This window comes from Buceros rhinoceros, unplaced genomic scaffold (genome assembly GCF_000710305.1).
Source record: "Buceros rhinoceros silvestris isolate BGI_N320 unplaced genomic scaffold, ASM71030v1 scaffold4685, whole genome shotgun sequence".
NCBI classification, from domain to species: domain Eukaryota; kingdom Metazoa; phylum Chordata; class Aves; order Bucerotiformes; family Bucerotidae; genus Buceros; species Buceros rhinoceros.
The window spans coordinates 24,348-34,254 of NW_010414398.1; the positions used below are offsets into that span (position 1 = coordinate 24,348).

At 37.4% G+C, this 9,907-nt stretch overlaps 1 protein-coding gene across 1 annotated transcript in view; it reads left to right on the forward strand.

The window, feature by feature from the left end:
• The window catches only part of LOC104494257 (MAP kinase-activating death domain protein-like), a gene marked incomplete at its 3' end in the record, with an annotated part of 31,594 nt that extends 23,482 nt beyond the window's left edge, over positions 1 to 8,112 (forward strand). Inside the window, exons 15-20 of the mRNA XM_010137067.1 lie at positions 29 to 108; positions 191 to 355; positions 1,054 to 1,126; positions 3,928 to 4,034; positions 7,788 to 7,796; positions 8,043 to 8,112. Of these exons, the coding sequence (XP_010135369.1) occupies positions 29 to 108; positions 191 to 355; positions 1,054 to 1,126; positions 3,928 to 4,034; positions 7,788 to 7,796; positions 8,043 to 8,112 (504 nt within the window). The remainder of the gene's footprint in view (positions 1 to 28; positions 109 to 190; positions 356 to 1,053; positions 1,127 to 3,927; positions 4,035 to 7,787; positions 7,797 to 8,042) is intronic.
• Positions 8,113 to 9,907: the final 1,795 nt, after the last annotated feature.

Consider the following 9,907-nt stretch of genomic DNA (forward strand, 5'->3'; position numbering starts at 1 on the left):
ACGAGAGGGGCCCCCCTTGGGCGCCCAGGGGCCCCCCGCCACATCAAGAAGCAGACTTTTGTAGTACATGCTGGAACAGACACAACAGGAGACATATTTTTCATGGAGGTAGAGACAAGAATGGAATTAATGCAACTAGTAGCATTAATAAATAAAATCAGAAATCTTATGTAATATTTTGGGCTTCCAGGTATGTGACGATTGTATTGTGCTGAGAAGCAACATTGGAACTGTGTACGAGCGTTGGTGGTACGAGAAACTCATCAACATGACTTACTGTCCCAAAACAAAAGTGTTGTGCCTCTGGCGGAGGAATGGTCAGGAGACACAACTGAACAAGTTCTACACAAAGAAGGTACACATCTTGTTTAATGCACACAATACTGAGGGGAAAAGTGCATTGAACAAACAATCTTTCATGTGTCATAGTCTGTATTTAATCAAAAGACAGTGTTCTCTCTCCAGCCTTTGGTTACTGAGCCACAGTGGCAGTTTAACATCGCTGATGTCTGCAGTTGGCATTATGCTTTTTCATTTACCAGTAGAAGACAGTAGTACAGCAGTATGTAATTTAAGAAATTACATGTGTAGGATTTACTTGGGTTTTTTTGGTTAGAAAAAGGAAAGCATCAGTATTACTAAATACTGTGTGAGTTTGCAGGCTTATAAATGTAATAAAAATATTGTGGTAGATTAATGGGGAAAAAGCTAAATAAAACTGTGTGTTAGTAATTGAGTTAATTGTGTAATTTTTAGTGGCAAACCCAAACTGACAAAATAGATAAGGCATTTTTTCCCTGGGCCCATGTTTGATTTTTATTTCATATATGCCTACATTCTCCACTAATATGAAAGCCACTTTCTTCTCCTTTTAATTAATTGCAAATATAAATAGGTTTAGAGAAATAAATACCATCTAGTAATCAGCTGTGTTTGAACTTTTATAGGCTTTTTGTCATTATCCACCACATTTATAGAACCGTAGAATCTTGCTGTTCTTTTCCCTTAGTAATATGGAAAAATAACATTTTATGACTTTTCTTTGTATGTTAGTGTCGAGAATTATACTACTGTGTAAAAGACAGTATGGAGCGAGCAGCAGCAAGACAGCAAAGCATTAAGCCAGGTACAAGATTTTGTTTGTTGGGAACATTTGTTGTTTAATCTTCAATCGACAACTTTTTTTATTAATTAACTTATTAATTAATTTATTAATTAACTCTTTGAACGTAATCTCCCTTTGCTTAGAAATCTTAGAGTAGCTTTGTACAACTGTGTATACGTAGCAGACTTAGTGTTATTACCTTGCCCCCACTCTAAATACAAACAAGAACAAAAACACCTGTATAAAGAAGAATTACGTGTAAGGAGAACTAGCTGATGGTAAAATGGTATCTGGAAAAGGCTATGAAACTTCATCTTCACTTTCTCTTGATGGTTGACTAACTACTCCTTATATTCCTGATTGAGATATAGATCTAATTTGTTAAATACTTCATGAATGGAGGCTAGTAAATACGTTTGTTTGTGTTAGCAAATGTTAGTGATGAATCTGCAGCTTTCTGCAACTTTAAATGCAGAATCCTTTTCTATACTGGAAAATCTTATACTGGTGCAAGTCAAAAGGTGCAGTTAACGCAATACCCTTCTATCCATTGCAGACATTCTTCTTAGTTTCATATCATCATCTGGGACAGGATAGTATAATTATACCAGTGAAACTTGTCTTGGCAAACACCCCTTTCCTTTTCCTATTGAATCAAAAAACCCTAGAAAAGTGGATTTTCAGTTTTGGGAGACTTGAGTTCTTGGGAAGGCAATTTTCCTTTTTTCCTTAGTCCCCAGAGAACAGCAGGTGCTGTATGTACCTGGGTAACAAAATAAAAGTGGCTTATTTTATACCTTCATAAGATGGTTGTTTCTCACTTGCTGGAGTCTGTTCGCAGGTTCATGGTAACATTACTGTACTTCTGTGTTTTCGAGTTTTTGTGGCAAATATTTCTTTTTTTTTTTCAAGTAGGTGGTAAAACTCTGGGAGTCATGCTTTGAGGTACAAGCCTGTTTTAGGTGTGTCTTAATGCCAAATCTAATGGATCTACATTTTATACTCATAACTGGCATCAGCATGACTGAGAAAATGACTTACGTTTAAATCTAGCATCCTAGGTGTTCAACCCTCAGCTAGGTGCTAGAGCTTGGAAGAGCCACCATTTTTTTTCCTCTTATCATTAGTCCAGTTTAATTGGAGAAGGAGGAGGAGGAACTACTGGACTTTCACTGATGGTATAGGGGCAAAGGTGTCTTTGAAAGCTATTTTAAGAATTGAAAAATAATGCAGTATTAAAAACATGTTTGAAAGCCATTCTCCAGAGTTTAGTGGTCATGCACAAATTACATTTTTTTAGAAATTTTAAGAAAGCATTTTCTAGTGAACTAAATGATGCAAAAGAAACTAGATGACGTTGCCTAGATTTTCATCTATTAGTGTCTTCTATTGTCATTGTTGTAACTATATTGACTCTTTTCATTGCTGAAAGCGTAAAACAGTGCCATACAAAATCATCAAGCTCAGAAATGTAAGCCCAGTTTGTGCTTGCTTATATGTTTGTACTTAAGACTATGCAGTCTGCAGTGTTATGTGATTGCAGTGTCTTACCATGTGGCAGTTAAATGTGGCATTGTCACATTAAGAGTCTACAAGGTTGCTGAGGGAGGCCCTCCTGTCAAGTCATGAGGTTCAGAAAGGAATCCCTTGCTTTCTAGACTCCGTCTAACAGAGGAGGCTGGGTACGGCTAGATGCATTCTTAATCCCAGACTTGGTTGACAGTTTGTGTTCAAAGGGTTATGGGTGTAGCCCCCTGTCAGAGTCAATGTTTGCCTGTTTCAGAGCCATAACAAGGAGTTTCACTGAGACAGTTTTGCAAAGTTGAAAATTTTTATTTAAGCAAAAGGCATAACCGATTCAGAACTGCTGTTGATAAATATGCCTGCTGTGTTAGCGCTAAATATCCTAAGGCTAGCCAGTAACTAAATATTCTTGGCTATCTTCCACAAGATAGTAGAAGTGCAATTTCTTACCAAAAGAGGCATACCTGCTAATGGAGAAGGGAGAATGCATCAGACCTGTTGTTCCACTCAGCAGCCAATGGAGTGTTTCCTCTCAATGAGGTTGGCAGGGGACCAGATTTATACTCTTGATGAGGTGGAACTGAGTCATATACCATGTGTTGACAGGGTTCTAACAAGACTTGCTGTGTTGTCAATCAAAAAGGAGGGCGAGGCCAGCGTTCAGTACAGAGGTAGTGTAGTTGTTCTGTCTTCACTGAACGAACATCGGGCTCTGAGGTCTTCACCCCAGTCGTCACTCAGTTGCCATGGTTGCCTGGTCTCTTGTTAGTATGCAGCCACAAACCCCCGTGTCTGTCCTGTTCTTTGGTCAGATAAGCTGCTCAGCTACCACTCACAAGATAAGCACGTTGTTTAATGTCCCATTCTTACTCAAGCCTGGACGCAGATATTCTCTGCCAATTCACGGTCACTCTTTATTTTGACACAGCAAGCCTGTCCGTTTTTCACAGGCATTAAAACAAAGAAACAAAACCACAATATGAACTACAGTAAATACAGACTGAGCTGTCACTGATGTCCCTTCGTGTAACCAGGATGAAATTTGTTACAATAATTAAAAGTCTAGTGGCTCTCAGAAGGCTGTCTTTAGTGAGTGGGCTTTACTGAAAGCTCCCTACTATTCTTCGTAGTGTTGTCTTGCTACGTACATCAAATGGAAATGATGTATTTATTGTTTTATATTTCCCTTTCACATAATATGACTTGGCTGACTACTTTCTGTTCTTTCTCTCTCTCTCCCTGGATCTTTCTGTTTGTTTTCCTTTGAATTTTTTCTTTTTTTAATTAACATATCTCAGGTCCTGAGTTGGGTGGTGAGTTCCCTGTGCAGGATATGAAAACTGGTGAAGGAGGTCTTCTTCAGGTCACACTGGAAGGAATTAACCTGAAATTTATGCACAGTCAGGTATGACAGAAACCTGTGAGAAGACTGTGAGCATGAAGCTTTTTGCAGCATGCCTGTTTGTGTTTCCTCTTCCCAGAGTATCAACAAGGACAAGGAATAGGATGGTGAGAGTAAAAAAGCATAAGTGTATTTACATACAAACACGCATGTATAAATATCTATATATGTATGTAAAAAATACACTGAAGTTAAATATCCTTGGAAAATTGGAGGAAAATTTTGATACAGGTTTCAGCTTCTTGTTTCTGATGGTCTGTATTGTCTAAGCACACAACAGGTGGTAGCCAGTGTATTAAGGGACAGAAAAAGTGATCAATAGTAATCTGAACTGCCATAATGCATCACACTGTGAATGTCCTGATGGCATAAGCAGTCAACCTTAAGCATACAGTGTTTGAATATTGCAGGTACTGTCTGCATCCTATTTAATCTGTCTTGTTTTAAAATTTGAGGAATAATCTGTACAGTTTACTATGAAAATAAAATTGGAAGGTGGCTCTCACTGTAATTCACAAAAATAAGAAAAAATTACTGAATCTTTTTTCCTTCCATATAGCAGATCTTGTGGGCATAGAGGAAACACAACTAGAATTGTAATTTCTTCCTCTCTCTGGATGTTGTTTCTGTTGCTTCCTTTGATCCTTGTTTTTTATTTTGCTTTGTGTTTTTTTTTGTTTTGCATATGATAATAAATGCATGCAATGCTGGGGGGCGGGAGGAAGAGGGAAGAGAGAATAAGAGAGAGAAAAGCTGTCCTCTGTGAAGTGTTTTTTTTTTTTTTTTTGCTTTCCTCCTGACTTTTCTTCCCACACAAGCTTTGTTCTTTGAGGATGCATAATGTAGACTGATTGGAAGTGCACATGCATCTCAAACACACATGCTCAGGATCTTTAATATTTCTTCCAAGGTCACAGAAGCACCATGTACCACTTCAAGTTTGTATGTGACAGTATAAGGAGTGGAGAGTTGTGAACCTTCTTCAGTTTTCTTCCTTTCTATTACCAGGGTAGAACCTAGACTACAGCTGACTGCTGTGGAAATTCAAACCTGCTCTGTGGTGGCACAGTCCACCTGGCTTTGTTACAGATTTTAACTTTTTATTGGATATGCAAAATATGAAAAACTGCAAGAGGAACTCATTTGTAATAAAGAATTTTAATGGTTATTGGAAATGGCAGGTCTAAAACCTTTGAAAATTAAGCCCTGGTCTTGAAACAAGTTTGGTATCATTATAGATGGATGTGGTAGAAATTACTATGTCCTAATATAAGGACACACCACAGGGAATGTTCTGTTTGGGTCTCCTTTTTCTTCTCTGCCAGAAGTAAAAAAGAATGTTGAGCTCACACTGCTCATCTCTTGAACAGTCTATGGAGATGACTCTCTTTCATAAATGAACAGCAGAGCGTATATGTATTTGCAGTGAGAAAATTTACATAAGAAGGTAGTCACATCAGCATCATCACTGTTTCTTAAACGTAACAGGCATCTTCACAAGGCAAAGACACTCAGTGTTAGGCGCGTAGTTAGCACACATGCATCTGTCCAAAAGAAAACCTCCAAATCCTAGAACATACCCTTGTCCTTAGATTCAAAGCCTTTTTTTCTTGAGAGACTAGAATGACATTCTAAAAGAAACCTTAGGGAAACTAGTACTGATTGTTATAAAATGACTGTCAGGATCATTACCAGTTGAATTTTGTTCCACAGATACTGAGTGCTGTGCTACCACCAGCACTGCTAGAGTGCTTTATCATATCCTTCCTTACGGAGAACAGTGTTGTAATTTGTTGTCTGTGATGAAAATTCCTACATGTTTTGTGGAAGACGGTCTGTGCAGGTCAGACTTAGAAAGTATGCCAGCTGTCACCCCCACCTCAAAGAGTACACCTGCTGTTCATCAGCTTTCCAATGAGACTGTATCAATGAGTTTCCATTACGTAGGATGGTTATTGAAACAAGTATCATTCTGGAAAATAGACTTCATTTATTCAATATGTTTAATTCCTGGTCTGTTAGATTTATTTACGTTGCCAGCTGGGCCAATCTAATATTGACACATGATAGTTGTCTCCAGTGTTCACAAATTGTCTTACCGTGCTGGCAGTGCACATGATTTTAAGAAGAAAAACTGTTCAAGTGTATCTCTGCCTAGCAGGTCGGAGGAAGCCCTTTGAGTTAGGGAAGAATCAAGCATGCCTGTGGCATTAGCAGGTTATTCTGAATTTACATCTACAAATTAAGATATAATATTGAGACACAGTAATGCTGTCCCCGTTATGAATTAATCTGTGTCAAAATTAGATTGAAGTTTAATAAAATGCAGCAGGCACATGCCCATCTACAGTAGGACTCATACTGAATGCCCTGTCTTGAAGAACCACAGTTTCCCAAGGGTAAGTAACTGTTATTTTCTTTACACTTGTTTTCTGATTGAGAGGAGAGCGTCTCTGTCCCTTAAGCAGCATTGCAGGAAATTGCCCATCAATTCGTGTGTCTTCTGAAAATGGATAACTTGCCGTAATTGTGACAAATTTGATAAGTTCTCATCTTGCTCATAACTCTTGTGGAAGTGCAGCACTACTTAACATTATACTCAGATGATGAGCACCTTGGGACAGTCAAGTATTTTAGGCAAGTCTTTATCGTTACCAGATAAAACAACTAATGTTTCGCCTGAGCCTTTCTATTGAGTTTCTGAATTTTGTTCTTTAGACTACTAGCAAAAACTTTTGACAGGAAGTATTACAGAAAAAGGAAACTAAGTGCAATAAAAAAAAAAAAGTCCTGAGATCATGGTGTCGTAAGTGTATAGACACCGAAAATATCAATCCAGACTCTCGTAATAGAGTCTTGCAAGTGTATCTGTAAGGTATTGGACATAGACTTACTCTGAATGTTAGGGCAATGTTACTCTTAGTGTTCCTCTTGCCTTGAAAAAGAAAGTATATTAGAAATTGGAATATGGAATTGATTCCTTCCAGCGCTTTCTACCACTTCTTATGTCTGTGTACTGACTCTGACCCTCAGGAGCTGTGCATCTGAGAAGGGTCTGGTGTGTACCTTGGTATAGATAGGATATTGAACAAACTCATTGTGCTCAGAGAACTTGTTTATTCATGCAATCTTGACATCTTGGTTCTGGACTGAAAAGCCTAGGCCCATAGTTCAACTGTTTTGTCTTTTGGGGCTTCACATATGTAAATCGTAAGTTTAAAGCAGGTTTGTTTTCTAAGTGATGGCTCAGCTTGCAGCAGCTATATGTGAAGTGAGCAAATAGAGAAGGGTCCAAACTCTCCCGTGTTGCTTAAAGCAGAGAACTGGTATTGACTGTTAAAGGAGAGAGTTCCAGGAGTAAGTATGCAGATTATATATCATAAACTGTAGTAAAATCTTAAACAGCAAGGCTGTCATGGAGAAGGAAGATCAGTGGTTCCTAACCAAATTAAATTCAACTACTAGACAGGTTAGGAGGACCAGTGCCAGGGTGGGAAGTATAGTGCCCCTTACCTGCCCTCTCTGCTGGAGGAGGATGCATGGAGGGGCGGAAACTAACTGGAATGGATCTCAGGCTACAAATGGTGCCAAATTTGGGAGCCAGCTTTTTTCTCGTCCCCCTCTTCTGTTGTATTTCGGATGTGTTGGTATTCTTTTTGCAATATCTCATTTTGAGTGCCTGAAGGGATAGCAATGTTGGATATGTCAGAGTTACTAACTCCTTCATTTCTCTTCCATGCTTTCTCCTCCTGCAAGGAGCGGAAGGTACTTCATCTTCTGCTGTCTTCGCTTCTTAGCACTTTTAAGTTATTTGTTGATTTCTAGCACTGTGGCAAGTTTGTCTTTTGAATATTTATTTCACCCTTTATTTATATATTAAACTGTAAATGAACCAGTAGTGTATGCTACACTTCAGGTATCTGTTGTGATGAAGTTTTTGTTTAATTTTGTTCTTTAGTTTAAAAAAAAAAAGTAACTAATGTTATGTCACTTTTCCTCCTGTTTTTGTAGGTTTTCATAGAACTGAATCACATAAAAAAGTGCAATACTGTGCGAGGAGTCTTTGTCCTGGAGGAATTTGGTAATTATATTATTTTGATATTAGGTCTGTACTCACATGGCAGTAACTCAAATTTCCAGTCTTCAGTTTAGAGTTGTGCTGCAGTTTCAAAGATGGGAGAGAAATATAGATTGTACATGAGAAATTGCCTGATAGATGGGTGACTTAACATAAAAATTTTCACATTAATTTTCATTGTACTAAGATGTGTGGCATAGGTGCATTTTGTTAACGAACAGAGAAGATGTTCTGAGTCTTCTGAAGCAAACAAGACAACAGTTAAATGTGGATGTGTGTAGGAATTTTCTTTGGTATGTTCCTTTTTCATCTGAGAAACCACATTTTCAAGCAGGGCTTATGGCTGCTCTTTCTCAGCATGCTATGCTTTCATTACAAAGAACTACTGTTAAAAATTTCCTCTTTGCTGTATGCGGAATTTCATTTTTATTGTGTGGAGAGATGTTTTGTCAGGTTGTACTTTATTTATCCAGTGGTTTTTGTTTTAGGGCATGACTGGTAAAGAGTAGAAAAGTAAAGGTTAAGGAATTTAGAAAATTTTTGCTGTTCTGGTTAGTTATTTCTGTTAGATATAATCTGCCTGCAGTGTAGTTTGAGGAAAAAATCTAGGTTACTATTCAGTGTTAGTGTCAGTCCCACTATACTTAACTAGTGTCTGAAAAAAATTAGGGACTTCAGATACAGCTCTCTGAAAGAGTGATCCACATACTTCTCTATAAGTAGTGCCCAAACACACATTGGTTTATTCTTTCAGCTATCTGTGAGACATTTGTCTAGGTCTTAAGTGTATGTATGAAGCTTTTAAAAAGAAGAGAAAACATTCTTTCCATAGGAGATGAGCATCCATGCTATCACTGTTAATCAAAATCTGAATCAGCATCTCCCTTTACGGAGACTCTCATCGTTCTTTGGTGCTGAGAATAGAATGTTCTGGCTGAGGGATTCCCTCTTAGAATATAAGCAATAGTTAATATGATATTGCTGAAATTAATGTCTTTGTCCGTAATAATGTGTTGTCTCCTTTTGGGGATACAAAGTTATAAGATATTAAAATGACAAAGCCTTTCTGACTATTGCAGTTTGCTTATTGTTTGCCATAAATTAATCTCGCAGAATTTCGGGATTTGAATTTGTGAACAAATTTTTCCATTTTCCAAATATGTTGTTCATGGTTCAGACGATTGCGTCAGTGCATTTAAATGCTGAATAATTTATAATATTTTAGGTGTTCAGAAGTTGTCTGCATTTTATGGTTGCATATTTCTTTGATACCATGTTCCCACCCTGATAAGTCTGATTCATTTTACTTCGTTTTTTTTTACAGAAATTTCTTGAGGCTGTAAAAGATTATTAATGAATTTTACAAAGATGACAGTTCAGAAGCCATAAAATTAGCTTAAAGAATGGCTTTAGCTTCTGAAATCTTTAACTTAAAAGAAATTACTTGCATCAGAAATAATTACTCTAATAACTATAAGAAAAAGAACTTCCTTTACAGAAAATTTTTTATTCGAGACTCTATTGCAAAAGCTAGAATTGTGATATGGAATTTATGAAAGGGTAATTTTAAGAAGTAAATAAAAATAAACTGGGAATTGGACATTACAAGCAAAAAGTGAGAAATTAAATCAATTAAATTCAAAATACCCTCCTCCAAAAATAGAGGTCTCAAAGAAGAAACAATTCAAATGTACCAAATGAGATTTGGAATTTGCCCATCCAGCTAATAATAAAGAGAGAAGAAAGGAAGAAAGATGTTGCAAGGGAGCTGTTACGGGTCGAGGGTCCGAGGTACCCA